Here is a 14,233-nt window from a genome sequence, read left to right as displayed (position 1 = left end):
GGTTCTCACCACCTGTGCTGCACTAGGATCTTCAGGGCATCCTCTTGGACCCCCAACTCATTTTCCAGGAGGAGAACTACCTGTCTGAGGCCTCATCCAGGGAGGGAGGATTTGGGACCCATGCCTGTGGTTCCAGGGCACACGTTCCACTCCAGAGCCCCCCAAGGAAAGGCCTGAGGACCTCCTGCAAGGAGCCTCAAGGAGTTTCAGAACCACTGCCCCAGACCTCAAGAGCCACCAGTGGGGAACTCTGTGGTAAGTAGCCAATTCCCTGATGTGACAGTGGCTCCCTCTCTCAGAGCCCTCCAAGGTCTCAGGATGGGACATGCCAACAGCCTTTGGTCCTCACCCCTTCATGACTCCAGAGCTGGAAACCCCCAGCCACCTGGACTGAAGAGACTCTTCGGTGTCTAGGCATCAAGATAAGGGGTGCTCCATGTGAGAGGTGCTCCAGGTGAGGGGTTCTCCAGATGAGGTGATGCTCCAGGTGAGAGATTCTTCAGGTGAGAGGTGTTCCAGGTGAGGAGTGCTTCAGGTGAGGGGTGCTCTAGGTGAAGGGTGCTCCAGGTGAAGTGTGCTCCAGGTGAGAGATGCTCCAGGTGAGGAACATGGTGCCTCCTTGGAAAGCCAGTGTAGCTGAAGCTCTAAGAGCAAGGGGCCAAGTACAGGGCAAGGCTTCAGGCCAACAGTGACAGAGACTCAGGGCTTTGCAGGCTGCAGCAAAGAGCAGAGGGAGCCCTGGGAGCATGGGGACCAAACATGCCTGTAAAGTGACCCCTCTACAACTAGAACAGGTGGGGCAGGGGGAAGAGGAGCCCCACAGTAGTGTTTCATGTCCCTCTAAGCAAGTGCTCAGATTCTCCCAAGGCAAGTGACCTCTCGACCCCCTCAAATCACCAAGTGAAACCCTGCCCACCAGTCAGGACACCATCTACACCAGGGTCCATGCTGACCCACGCCTGCACACATTGGGTGGAGGCTGAGCTGGAAGGCCAAACTTCCAGACCCACACACTGGAGGGAATGGGACAACAAACACTCTCCCAGTCACCTCAAAGTCTTCAGGCAACCCACCCTGCCTGCCCAGGCCAAGCCTCCTCCTTTGGTCAGCGTCAGTGAGACTGTGACTCTGCAGTCAGCCACATGGGAGAACTGCCTTCACCCCATCCAGTGTGCCACACACAGCAAGAGTGGCACAATGCCCCTCAAACCAGCCAGGGTCAGACCAGCCTGGTTCCCCCTCCCGCTGCCCTCCCCTTACACCAGCCTCACTGGGCCCCACTTCCTGTCAAAATGTTGCAGACACCAGCTGGTTTCATTTCTATTAAGGCTGTCTCAAGGGGGCTGTCTCTCAGCTCTGAGGCCCTTCTCTGATGCAAAGAACCCACTTTGCTCTCCTCACACCTGTTCCCTCTGCCATCTCTGCTCCCAGGAGACCCCAGAATGGACAGCGTTAGCTTCTGTCCTCTGTCCTGGGCCGGCTTGGAGGCCTGGTGTCCCCAGTGGCCCAGACAGAGCCCTCCACACCCTCCCACCACACCCCACCCCACCCTCTTTCCCAGTCTGTCCAGACTAAGCTGCCACCACTGAGACCTCCAGTCCCTTCCAGAGGGTACTCGCCAGGCTCCTTAAGGCCTCGGGACCTTTGCACACCCCTCCCTGGACAACTTTCTCTGCCCTCCCACCCTTGGGGGTCTCAGCTCTGGTGTCATGTCCTCAGGAACTCCACTACCACCATCACTCTCCTGGGGTCACCATTCCGTGGCTCTCTTACTTTCATCGTACTCATCACTTTCTGAAATGATCTCCTGGTCACTTGTTTCTGGCTTTGCAGGTGTGCAACTGTGTTCCCCACTGAGGGAGGTTCCTGCGCCTGGCACCCAGCAGGTGCGCAGATGAGGGCCCTGAAGGGAGCCTCACCTTCTGCTCCGCAGGAGGAGCCAGGAGGAAGAGGGTCGGACCGTTCGCTCACCCCTGGGCCAACCGCTGGCGCCCAAGGGCTCGAGTCCTTTTCGCCCCTCAGGATTTGGGGTTCCCCACCGCTTCACACAGGCAGAGCTTGCTCCGGGCCCGCTCTCCGGCCGCGCGCCCTGACTTACTCGGCCCTCCCCTCCCGGCCATGCGCCCGGGTTTGTTATTGTGCGAGCGCCCGTGGCGAGGGAGGGCAGGGGTGCAAGCCGCGCTGGCGCGTGCCCGTGGGCACCGCGGCGGGAGCGCGCTGTGCGCGCGGCAGGGCGGGGCGGGGCGGGGCTGGCGAGGCCGGGCTTAGCATCCTCGGCGCCCCCGCCCGGGCTCGCCAAACCGGATTGGCTCCTGGCGCCGGGAGCGCGCAAAGGCGCGGCGCGTAAGGCTGGGTGTGGGGCGCGCGCGGCGCCTCCGGCGGCCGCGGAGGAGCGCTGGGAGGAGGGCGGAGGAGGAGCGCGGGGAGGACGAGGGGAGGGAGGAGGTGCTCTCCTGGCTCCCTGCAAAGCGGCCTTATTTATCTGGGCACAGCCTCAGCCTCCCCGGTGGGAGGCTCGGGGCGGCCGATCCTCTCCCACTGGGGAGTTCCTCTCGGAGCGCGGCCGAGGGGGCCGGCCAGGCCGGGGCGCGGGGCGCGGCCGGGCCCTGCCGGCCAGGCCAGCACCTCGGCCGCCTCCCCGCTTCGCCGGTGCGCATGCCGGGCTCCCCATGACGGGAGGACGCCCGGTGGACAGCGTGGCATGAGCCAGGAGCCCGGGCCGAGGTAAGGTGTGTGTGCCGGGCCAGGCTACAGGGCAGGGAGGAGGCCAGGCCACAACACCGTGGATACTACAATGAGGAGGGGGTGGGGAGGGGGCTTGGGACAGCGCCGCCGCTGCCACCCCCAGAGGGCTTACGTAACCGCAGCCCCTTCCCTGGCTGCTGCAGCTGGGCCTCTGGCCCTGCCAGACCTTCCCACAGCCCTTCACCCCAGTGGCCCGCCTGGTCGAGACTCGATCCCCATGGCAACTGGACCTGGGCTGTAGGTTGGTGCCACCTGACTGTGGCCCTGTGGAAGCTGAATTGCAGACCCCCAGCTGGGCTGCTTGGGTGAGGTCCTGGACCCGACTGCACTCTGGGTTCCCCACCCCAGCACCATGAGCCCTGGGCCTGTGAGACAGGTGTTAGGTACAATTACACTACCGGAGGAGCTTGTGGACGCTTGGCCTGGAGCTGATCTGCCCCTGGACACCTCCTGGACCCAACCCTGTGTGGAGCTGCCACAGTGGGAGAACAAGGGGAAGGGAGGGAGCTGGCCATGTGCCTGGTTCTGGAGGAGGGCTGGGAGCTGACCAAGGCTGGAGGGCCCCAGAAGGAGGACTGGGCACTCTGAGACTTGCTGGGGGGAGTCCTGTCTTTCTGGAAGTTTGAGTGGATGGGGAAAGTCCCCCACTTATGACCCCAGAAGGAGAGGAGGCCTGGCTGCTGGAGCCTCAGGGAAGCCATGGGCCAGTGGCCACTCCTCCAGCCCCTCCCAGCATCTGCACAGGAAGCTTTCCCTCCATGGAAGGAGCAGATGGCGGATGCTGCTTCACCTGCCACTTCCCAGGACCCACTGACCAGGCTCAGCTCAGGCCTCCCTGTGCCAACCGGGGCATAGGGCCTCTTCTCCCAGCAGACGCCTTTGAGGACTACTAGAGAGCATCCTTGGAGAAGGCCTGGGTTGGGTTGGGACCCTGAGAGTTTTGGGGTCCCACAGACCAGGGAGGAGGACTGTTGGAGACCTACTGGCCCAGCAGGAGGTGGCCACAGGGCTGGACCAAGAGCTGTCTGGGGAGGAGGGAAATTCAAGCCCCAGTCATAAACATGGTCAGTGCAAAGAGGGCTGTTTGGGCCCCAGGGGATCCCAACACTCATCTGGCCCAGTGCCTGCCACCTGCACTGCCTAGTGCCCCCACCTCTACTACCCCTTGGGCCAGGCCTACAAGCACCTTTAATGCTATGGAGGTTCACTGGACAGATCCCATCCTCCAGCTTACATCCACTTCCAGGCTACTTGGGCGAGTCCTATCTCCCACTGGTCAGAAGGAAACAAGTGGCCTCTGAGGTCAGGGGACCTAGGACACTCAGGACAGCTGGGTCTGGCCTCAGGAAGGACTGCATGGCTGAGAGCCAGGGAGACATCTCACCCAGAGGTCGGGGAAGGAGTTCCTTGGCTAGCACAGCTTAGCTGTTGGCCGCCCCTGTCTTGTCACACGTAGGAACTTGCTGCTGTGTCTCAGAGGTCTGACGTAGGGGGAAAGTGGAGGTGGTGCCAAAGGAAACTGTGGGGTAAGTGGGTGACCCAGAACCTTCCCTACCAGTGGCCCAGGATGAGCCCTAGGCAGACCAGCTGCAGAGAGTGGGCTCAGGCCACATTCCTTCGTCTGGGAGGGTTTGGGGCAGCCACCCAAAGCAGCAGGGACTGGAAGGGGGCTCATTTCCTTCAGAGCAGAGGGGCCAAGATGAGGTCTGGAGCCCAGGGTCCACTCCCCAAGGTGCCCACAGTCCCATACGGCTGAGCTGCCATGACTTTGGCCACAGGACTCAGTCTGCTGGAGCACCAGCTCAGGTCTCCCTCAAGGCCCACATGCTCCATTCCCAGAGCCCCTGGTGCATGGGTGGGGAAGCCTGCACCTCAGAAGCATCTCCAAGCTGGGGGCGGGAGGGTTGCGCTGCTGCAAGGACATGTGCAAAGTGGCAGGGATGTGAATGTGCCTGAGTCACGGGGCTTGTCATGGAATGTGTCAGCCTGCAGTGTGTCCCCAATCCCAAGATACCTCAGGTGTCACCCCAGACCCTGGGGCTGCCACTGCAGATGGACCTGATGTAAGTTTTTCTGGCTCCCCACTTGTGGTCTGGAGGCATACGAAGGGCTCAGACAGCAATGGGGAGGTGGACTTGGTGCTGGGAGAGCAGGACAGGACCAGGCTTCCCTCCTTTCTGGTGCTTCCTGTCCCCTTCCCCTTAGGTCTGGCCAGATTATGTGGGACAGGCAGCCAGCTTCCTAACCCTGCAGCACTCAGTGGGGTACTCAGCCAAAAAGGAGACCTGAGCCATCCTCTTCCCAAGGGTCTGAATAATGGCAAGGCCCACCTCAAGCCCCAGGGTCTTGTGAGACTTCCCAGAGACTCTGACACCAGCCCAGCCCCAACCCCAGTGGCCCCCCTCCCATGTGGACACTGGCCTCTGTCACAACCAAGATTGACAAGTTGAACTACAGCTCTTGCATTGACTGCCCTCCATCCTGCTTCCTGGGCCTCTGGCAGCTGCACCCCTTTCTGCATGACCCTGATAAATGAACTGCCATTCTTCATTCATTCAGCAAACTGCCAGAGGCCACTCAGCCATTGTGCTGTCTGTCCTCAAGGAGTCGCCAGCCAAGGGGAGAAGTAGGCAGGTAGATAGTGATGACAGAGACTCTGGAGATGTGGGGGTCCCACAGGGAGAGGCAGGGGCAGTACTCACACTGAAGATGCAAGAGAACGAGCTTGCAGGGTTAAGGAGTAGGGAGGTCTACTGAACAAGCAGGGGAACCAGCTTGTGCCCAGGCAGAGAGGGGGAGGGAAGGAGGAATGCGGTACCGGGGTCTGGCTGGACTTTAGGGTCAGGGATGGAAAGGAACTGGAAGTGAGGCTGTAAGGTGGACTTGCTGGGTCTCAGGGCCCAGTGACTTGACCTGCAAAAGAGGCAGCTCCTTAGGAAGTCCCACATGGTGATCTGCAGACTGTCAGCCAGGAAGCCACCAAGTTCTGAAGTCCTCCCAGGAGTCCCCAGGACCCCATCATGCTCCCTAGGTCCACTCTGGCCCCCATGCTTGACATGAGTCAGCTGGGGAAACTCAGAGACCATGGTCAGCTCTCCCAAGTGGTACCCTGATCCAGCTCTGGCTCAGGCTGGTGGGGACAAAACAACTAAAGTAGTGACCAGCATCTCCTGTCTTCCCCTGGAATGAACCCAGGAATCTCTAATCCCCGCAGCCCATCCCAGGAGGGGACCTCCCTCAGAATTCCACCCTGCACAGACACAACACACCAGGGGCTGATGGCCAAGTGCAAACTTGGCCATCTTTGTTTTTAAAGCCCCTTTTCCTGGTTTTAGCTCCTGGTGCTTGTCCCAAAGTGGGGAGATAGTCCCCAGTGGACTGACAGCTGCCCCTGCCCCATCCTGGCAAGAAAATCCAAGCAGGTCTTCCTAACCCCACAGGGTACAGTGGGGTCAGTCACAGGTACCAAGAAGATAGGAGGCTCTGCAACCTGTCTGGCTGGGTGGGTGGGGCCAGGCCAGGAGAGGAGCCCTCATCTCAGCCTCCCAGGGACCTCTTGCCTAACTGGCAGGAAGAGCCATCTGTGACATGAGCTCAGGACTGAGGCTAGGTCAATGAGCCTGGAGTATAGGGAGCATCTGGAGCACAGCAAGACTATGGACAAGATTGTAGAGCAGCAAGGCTGCCTCCAGGGAGGCAGCTCCAATCTAGGGTGGGGGGGAAGGGTTGAGGAAGGAGAATTTACCTACAGGCAGGCCAGTGCCTACTGGCCTGGGATGGGGGTGTGGGACAAGCGGCCTCAGACACTCCCCACAGGCTGCTGAGGGCCATGTTTGGCTTGGCCCTTCCCTCCCTTGAGCTCTCTTCCATGGGCCACCTCGACCCAGAGGCCTGGAGGGTGGGATGAGACTGTGGGTGTATGCAAATGTGAGTTCCCGCGGGGGATGCGGAGGGAGCCCCGCAGATGCCCGGGGCATACACGTGATCCCGTCAACTCAGGCACTCCACGTGCACACCCATGGCTCAGAGCATTTTCAACCTAAATCGGTACTGCTCTTGAGTTATTTCTCCCCTGGTGCCGCCTCCGCCGCCTCCTCGGAATGTTAGCCGAGCGGGCGTCCCCTCCCCGCTCCCTCCAGCCTCCAGGGCCCCTCCCTGCTGAGCTGGGTTTGCCAGGCCATCCCGAGGTCCTGCCGCTGTCCGTGGTGGAGCGGGCGGGCCGGGCCGGGCCTGGCCTCCGAGCCCCCGGAAGGCGGCTGGAGGGGTGCTGTCCATGGTGCTGCCGGCAGGCGTCAGGCAGGCCGCGCCCGGTCTGTGGCAAGCCGGCGTGCCCTGCTTCGGGGACACAGAAGGTATTCAAACTGGGGCTGCCTCTCTGTACCCAGCATAGTTCACAGGAGGGAGTTGCCAGGACAGCCTCACCCCTGGCCCCAGGAGTGGAGGGGGACAGTCGTAGGCTTCATCCTGTCCCAACATGAGGCACTGCTGTCCCATCATGGTCCCCTCCTATGTACTGGCATTAAGGGATCTGGAGCAGCCCTCATGTCAGGCTGTCCCTGCCACTGTGGGCAAACTGTAACTCTTGGGAGCCTCAGGCTCCTAATCTGAAAACGGTGGTAGCAGTAGTGCCCCCGCCAGGGCTGCTGTGAGATTGAAATATACAATTATCCCAGTGGGCATTCAGCAAACGTTGTTATGGATGTCCCGTATCGGCCAGTGTGAACAAGAGTGGTCATGAGCTGCAGTAGGGGCATCCAGGGTGTGGGAGCCTCCTCTGGGGAAGGAGGACCCAGGGTGTACTGCAGGCCGGGAGGTTCATGGCTACCAGGGCAGGAAGACCTTTGGACCCAAAGGTTGTGGTTTGGCAGCCACAAGGGCCACGTATTTCAGGAAGACCCTTGGTCCCAGGCCAGGATGCACCCCCTCCCCAGACATGGAATGCTGGCAAGTATTGTCCTGTCCAGGGCTTGGAAGCCAGTGGAGGGCATGGCGCTGGGAAGAGCCAGGCGGGACCACGGGCTTCCCCCATTCCTGGTGACTCCCGTCCTCTTCCCCTCTCGCCAGCAGGCTCACTACAAGCCATGCACTACACTTTGTCCTTTTCCCACACTGTCCCATGAGGCGATATCATCACCTCCTAGGCTTTGAAGTGAGGAAAGTGAGGCATGGAGAAGGGAAGTGGCTCACCGAGGCTATACAGCCAGGGTGGGGTGAGCCACGGGGTACATTACTTTCTTGCTGAATGTCTGAGGTAGGGACAGGCAGGAGATCTAGAATGAAGAATAGATGATGGCATTGTGAGGGTCCCACTGCCCCTTGTCTCCAGGGTCATCTGTGCCTAGTGAACTCTGCCAACCATTCACAGCCTCAGAGGCCTGAGGAAGGGAGCTGGGTGGTGGTCTCAGCCCCACCCTGTGGGAAGCTCCCTACACATAGCCTTCCACAGCCAGCTCTGTGTCTGAGTCTTGGCTCCACCACTTACTATGACCTCAGACAAGCAGTTCAGCTGCCTCAGCCGTGATTTCCTCACCTATACAATGGGTACAGTCATCATAGCATCATCCTCAATGGTCTGAGTGAAGGATTGAAGAAATAATATTTCCAGGGCTAACTGTGCTGGATCATGGTAAACACCCCGGGAAGACACTTGCCCTTTCTTTGGGTAGATTCTGAACCACAGAACTTCCTGTAGCCACTGAGATTCTCCGAGGTTGGTGTGTGAGTTTCAGAGGGGGTACTGGAACCACTCCAGAGAGTACCCTGGCACCCCATAGAGGAAGGACCAGAGAATGTCCCAAACCCTCAGTTCTTCAGCCCCTGCCCAGTAGAGGCAGGCCTCGCAGGCACTGACAGTAGGCATCAGGGTAGCAAAGGCAAAGGGAGCAGTCACAGGTGAGTGTCTGTCTCCCTCAGCCTCTGTTCTCTTATCTGTAAAATGGGAGCTGTATTACCTACATGGCAAAATGTTCTGTGAGTGGGTGGAAGTTGAGCTAAGAGCATATAGAAGGTGCTCAGGGAGCGTCGTGGTCATGACCAGCCCTGCCCTCCTGTAGCTGGGGGGTGGGACTTGCACTCAGACCCCTTCTTTTGGGTGGTTCTGGGAATGATGTGGGAAGGGTTGCCCAGGGATGGAAAGGAGCCCAGCTCTACCCCGGCAGCAAACTCACTCCCCCTTCCTGGATCCTGTCTGCAGACCGAGTGAGGAAGATGTCGAGCCCGGGCATCAACGGCGATCCCAAGCCTCCATGCTTGCCTCGCAATGGTTTGGTGAAGCTGCCAGGCCAGCCCAACGGCCTGGGCACAGCCAGCATCACCAAGGGCACACCGGCTGCCAAGAACCGACCCTGTCACCCACCCCCACTCTCCCTCCCACCACCCAGCCTGGCTGCCCCGCCGCCCCGGGCTGCCCTGGCCGGGGGCCTATGCCCCCCGGCGGGGCTCCCCCTTGGTGGACCAGCCTCAGCTCCGGTGCCTGGGCCCCCAGCAGAACGGCCACCACTGGCCACCGACGAGAAAATCCTCAATGGCCTCTTCTGGTACTTCTCCGCCTGCGAGAAGTGCGTGCTGGCTCAGGTGTGCAAGGCCTGGAGGCGTGTGCTCTATCAGCCCAAGTTCTGGGCGGGCCTCACACCTGTGCTGCACGCCAAGGAGCTCTACACAGTGCTGCCTGGAGGTGAGAAGGAATTTGTGAGCCTGCAGGGCTTTGCAGCACGCGGCTTTGAGGGTTTCTGCCTGGTTGGAGTCTCCGACCTGGACATCTGTGAGTTCATCGACAACTATGCCCTCTCCAAGAAGGGTGTCAAGGCCATGAGCCTCAAGCGTTCCACCATCACTGACGCTGGCCTGGAGGTGCGCCCTGACACTGGCCTGGAAGGGGCAGGGATCAGGGGCAGGGGCAGGCAGCAACCACTAAGCATGTGTTGGGGGGAAGTGGGAGGCAGCACCGAGAGGAAGCTTGGGCACCAAGCAGCAAAGCAGCCAAGGGCGGGGCTGGTGCCCTGAGGAGGAGCATGGCTCTGGGGTGAGGAACTGTCTACATAATTTGGGGGGATCCAGTCCAAACTGAAAAGTCAGGTCCCATGTTCCAAGATGACTAAGAATTTCAAGCCAGTGACAGCAAAGTAGCCAATTAAATGTGAGGCCCTTCTGAGCTCAGGGCCCTGCATGCCTCTGAAGCCCACTGTGGGTTGGGAGGATGCTGGAGGAGGTAGGAGGAGTAGGGGCAGAGGTTGGAGGAGCAGCTGTGCAGGACCTAGACTCTAAAAATCAAATCATTAACACCAACGGCTCTGAGCACCTACTCCAGCCAGGCCCTGGGCTCCCAGATCTCCTGTGGCCTGCCTCCTTTTTTGAATGTTGTTCAGGTGTAATGAACACACTGTAAGTGCACTAGTCAGCATACAGCTTGATGCATGTTTACACCATCTACGTGCTCAAGAACACAGCTTCCTGCCCCTCAGTGGGCTCCTTCTGCCCTGACTCCTACCATCCTCACCACGCCTTGCAGGGAGGGGCTCACCTGGGGAAACGGTGGTAGGCTTCTACAAAGGCGAGGGCGAGGTTGAGGCCTCCTGACCCCATGCCTGCCCGCCTGCAGGTGATGCTGGAGCAGATGCAAGGTGTGGTGCGCCTTGAGCTGTCGGGCTGCAACGACTTCACCGAGGCTGGGCTGTGGTCCAGCCTGAGTGCTCGCATCACCTCGCTGAGCGTGAGCGACTGCATCAATGTGGCCGACGACGCTATTGCAGCCATCTCACAGCTGCTGCCCAACCTGGCCGAGCTGAGCTTGCAGGCCTACCACGTGACGGACACAGCGCTGGCCTACTTCACGGCGCGCCAAGGCCACAGCACACACACGCTGCGCCTCCTCTCCTGCTGGGAGATCACCAACCACGGTGTGGTCAATGTGGTGCACAGCCTGCCCAATCTCACTGCTCTCAGCCTCTCTGGCTGCTCCAAGGTCACCGATGATGGCGTGGAGCTTGTAGCCGAGAACCTGCGCAAGCTACGCAGCCTCGACCTCTCGTGGTGCCCACGCATCACCGACATGGCTCTCGAGTACGTGGCCTGCGATCTGCACCGCCTGGAGGAGCTTGTGCTGGACAGGTATGCATATCCCCCATCCTGGGGCTGTGGAGGGCAGGGCTGGGTGAGGGTTACTGGACCTTCTAACTAGGGAGCCTCGAGTAGTGGACAGGCCTGTAGCTAGAGTAGGGCTGCGGCTAGGGAGGCGGGGCCCTGATAAGACGCCAGCCAAGTGAGGGCAGGGCTGAGCTGTGTCCTCTGGAGTAGAGAATAGCACTCAGTGACCAGGTAGGGGTGAAGCCTGGCTGGGATGGGGCTATGGAAAGGGCGGGGCCATGGTGGGGAGGTGGGGAGTTCACGCCAGGGGCACTCCAGAAAAAGAAGGAAGGGGTCGAAACTGAGGGGCTGGGCGAGGTGATTTGAAGGTGGGCAGCCCCCCTCTGTTGCGACCACAGGTGTGTACGCATCACGGACACTGGCCTCAGCTATTTGTCCACAATGTCCTCCCTCCGCAGTCTCTACCTGCGATGGTGCTGCCAGGTACCAGCCCTCCACGCCTCTGGAGATTGGGGAGTAGACAGGGGAGGTGGGGGGGCACGGGGAAATCCCCCACCCAGACAAGCAGCTGACCTGCACCCGGCCCACTCAGATCTTGTAGGGAAGTCTGGGATCCCCCACACCCATCGGCCGACATAAGCGGAGAGAAAGGAGTCCCCCGGGCCCTCACCGACTCTGTGGGGAGCTGAGAAACCCCCGTTTTGAACCCATACCCCGCCCCCTATGGCCTGACCCCAGGAATGAGGCTCCCTCAGGGAGCCAACGTAAACAAACTCGCCTCGCCCTCCCGCGCAGGTGCAGGACTTTGGGCTGAAGCACCTCCTGGCCATGAGGAGTTTGCGTCTCTTGTCTCTGGCAGGTGAGACCCCCTGGTGCCCTCCTGGACGGTGACCACCTACCCACACCTAGTCCGACTCAGCCAGCCCTGCCGGGTCCCCTGTGCAGATCCATACCTGGGGTTGACTCGCTGTGGCCCAGGTCTCAGTCCGAGGACCCCCGCCCCCCGCGCCTCTCGGAGCCCCGGGCCCCGCCCACTCAGCCGCCGACCCGCCTCCCGCCCGCCGCAGGCTGCCCGCTGCTGACCACCACAGGGCTGTCGGGCCTGGTGCAGCTGCAGGAGCTGGAGGAGCTGGAGCTGACCAACTGCCCTGGGGCCACCCCTGAGCTCTTCAAGTACTTCTCGCAGCACCTGCCCCGCTGCCTCGTCATCGAGTAGCGCCGGGCCTCCCCGCCCCCGTCGCAGGAGCCCGCCGCGCTCTGGGCGGGGACGCCGGGGCGCCGCTGAGCCGCGGCTCCTCGGCCCCTCGTTCTCCTCCCGGCCCCGCCCCGGGCAGGGAGGGCGGCGGACTGACCAGCCCCGCGCACGCACGCACATTCGGGGACTTTGTGCATGCCCCTCGTGCCCGCACTGCACGCCCGCCCTCCACCACGCCACAGCCACCTCCATCCTTCGCCAGCCTGCCCGCCCGCCGGCGGTGGGGGGCTGGGGCTTGGTCCTGGGAGCGCTTTGAGCTCGCCAGGCGGCCACCCTTACCGCCTTCCTCGCCACACCCTGCTCTGTCTCCCCGCCGTCCCCCCACCCCGGGCAGGGCCCAGGGGGATTGAGGGGAACTGTGTCTCCTAGGACTTAGGGGCCCGGAAGAGCCCCAGGGCTTCCCGCATCTTCCACTGCACCGCGCCTGGAGCCCTCCGAGGGTTGCGAGGGGAAACAGGCCGCCGCCAAAGCCATGGCCCACCCAGGAGCCCAAGTCCCACCCGCCCTCCCCCCTCCTCATGCCAGCCTGACCCCAACGACCTCCCCTCTTCCTTGCCGCCGTGTGAAACAGTCTCTACTCGCCCCACCCCGACTCCAAGGCCTAAGGTCCTTGGGCCCTCGCCAGGCTAGGGCAGAATTGGATTAGGAGAGTGGCCGCTAGGCTGAAAATGACCTTGGCATAATCAACATTAGCCCAGTTGGCTCCAGTCCGCCTCAACCCAGCGGTGGTGGTACAGCTGCCTTGTGAGACCTTAAGCTGGAGTGAACCTCAGGGCCTGCAGGCCTTGGGGCCTTGGGAGCAGTCCTGGGTGGACCCCACCCCACAGCCCCTGTAGCCAGCTGGGTTCAGGACCCTCAGCGCCACACTTCACCCTGGGTAGGTCTCCATTAGGTGGAAGCTGAAAAGGGGGGCCCCAGCTGAGGCTTACGGCCAGCGCCAGCCAGCAACTCTGATCTTCCAGTGGCCAGCACACCCTTAACACCCAGAGAAGGGAGGGCTCCTTTCTAGCTGCACCCCTCAAACCATCTTCCCAAATCTCTGTCTGCCCACATGGGCTCACCATGTTCTGTCCAATCCCAAGACGCTGGGATGTCCTGGGGGTGCTGGCACATCTTGGCAATTGCTGAGGAGGGGGCTGGGACCCCTTTCCATCCCAACCTTGAGCCCCAGGATGTACAGCACCCACATCCAATTTTGGGACACCCCCCCCAATCTGGTTGGAAGAGAGTAACCAGTTTCCAGAGAGCCAGAAAGTGAGAGAGAGAGAGAGAGAGACAGAGAGAGAGAGAGAGAGAGAGAGAGAGAGAGAGAGATGCTGTTGAAGAGAAACAGTTCAACAGCCCAAAGATTTCCCTGCCCCTGGAGCACTGGCCAGAGGCTCCAGGGTTGAGGTGGTCAGGAGCCAGTTTCTTCAGCTTCTTCTCCCCACAGCTCCCTAGTGGGGAGGGGCAGCTGTCCATTTGTCCAAAGTATTAATGCAACTGAAGCTGTGATATTTCCAATGACTGTAGGAGGAAAAAAGGGGAGAGAGGAAAACAAAACCAACCAACCCCTAAAATCATTTTCTTATTGTACATAACAACCTCATTCTCCTGTATATGCGGAAGATATAACCTTATATTTGGTAAGTGTTTCTTGTGCTATTTTATCACGTGACCTGTTTATAAAAATATATATTAAAAAAAGTTGTAAAAACACAGGTCTGAATTGTTTTTAGGTCATCAGACCATGGTGGGGGAGGGTGTATCTGTCTTGAGTGGCATACATCTGAATTTTTGTGCACCTCTCATCAGACTTATTGGTTCTTTCAACAAACATGTAGAGGCTGGTAACACTGTGCCAGACTGGAAACCCAGCAGCGACCAACACAGAAGGTCCCTAACCGCTCACTGCTTAAGTAGGGAGAAACACTAAAATCATTACACATAAGATTCCGTCCAAAATATCTAGGATCTAACCTATCCTTTCAGAAGGGCAAAAATGAGCCCTGTTTCCTGCACAGGGTAACTGAGGTTAAGAGAGGGTCAAGGGTGTCCTTAAAGATCACATGGCAAGGACAGACCAGGGATCATACCCAAGAGAGAAAGGGAGGCTCAGAGACGGTCACTGAGCCGGTTGTGAACAGGTCATGTCAGACGTTGGAGCTCTTG

General features: G+C 60.2%; 1 protein-coding gene across 2 annotated transcripts; it reads left to right on the top strand.

Annotated features, from left to right (window-relative positions):
• The first annotated feature begins 2 nt into the window (after positions 1-2).
• FBXL16 (F-box and leucine rich repeat protein 16) lies at positions 3-13,777 on the top strand. 2 transcript variants are annotated; one of them, XM_072942318.1, is made up of 7 exons: positions 3-255; positions 4,202-4,271; positions 8,939-9,594; positions 10,343-10,851; positions 11,226-11,310; positions 11,623-11,686; positions 11,895-13,777. In XM_072942318.1, the coding sequence occupies exons 3-7, from the start codon at positions 8,953-8,955 to the stop codon at positions 12,041-12,043; spliced, it is 1,449 nt and encodes a 482-aa protein (XP_072798419.1). In that variant the 5' UTR covers positions 3-255; positions 4,202-4,271; positions 8,939-8,952; the 3' UTR covers positions 12,044-13,777. The 2 variants fall into 2 exon arrangements, with proteins under 2 accessions (XP_072798419.1, XP_072798418.1); XM_072942317.1 differs by lacking the exons at positions 3-255; positions 4,202-4,271 and adding an exon at positions 2,388-2,724.
• The last annotated feature ends 456 nt before the right edge of the window (positions 13,778-14,233 follow it).

This window comes from Vicugna pacos, chromosome 18 (assembly GCF_048564905.1).
Source record: "Vicugna pacos chromosome 18, VicPac4, whole genome shotgun sequence".
In the NCBI taxonomy this organism is placed as follows: domain Eukaryota; kingdom Metazoa; phylum Chordata; class Mammalia; order Artiodactyla; family Camelidae; genus Vicugna; species Vicugna pacos.
This window is presented reverse-complemented; position numbering and strand designations above follow the sequence as displayed.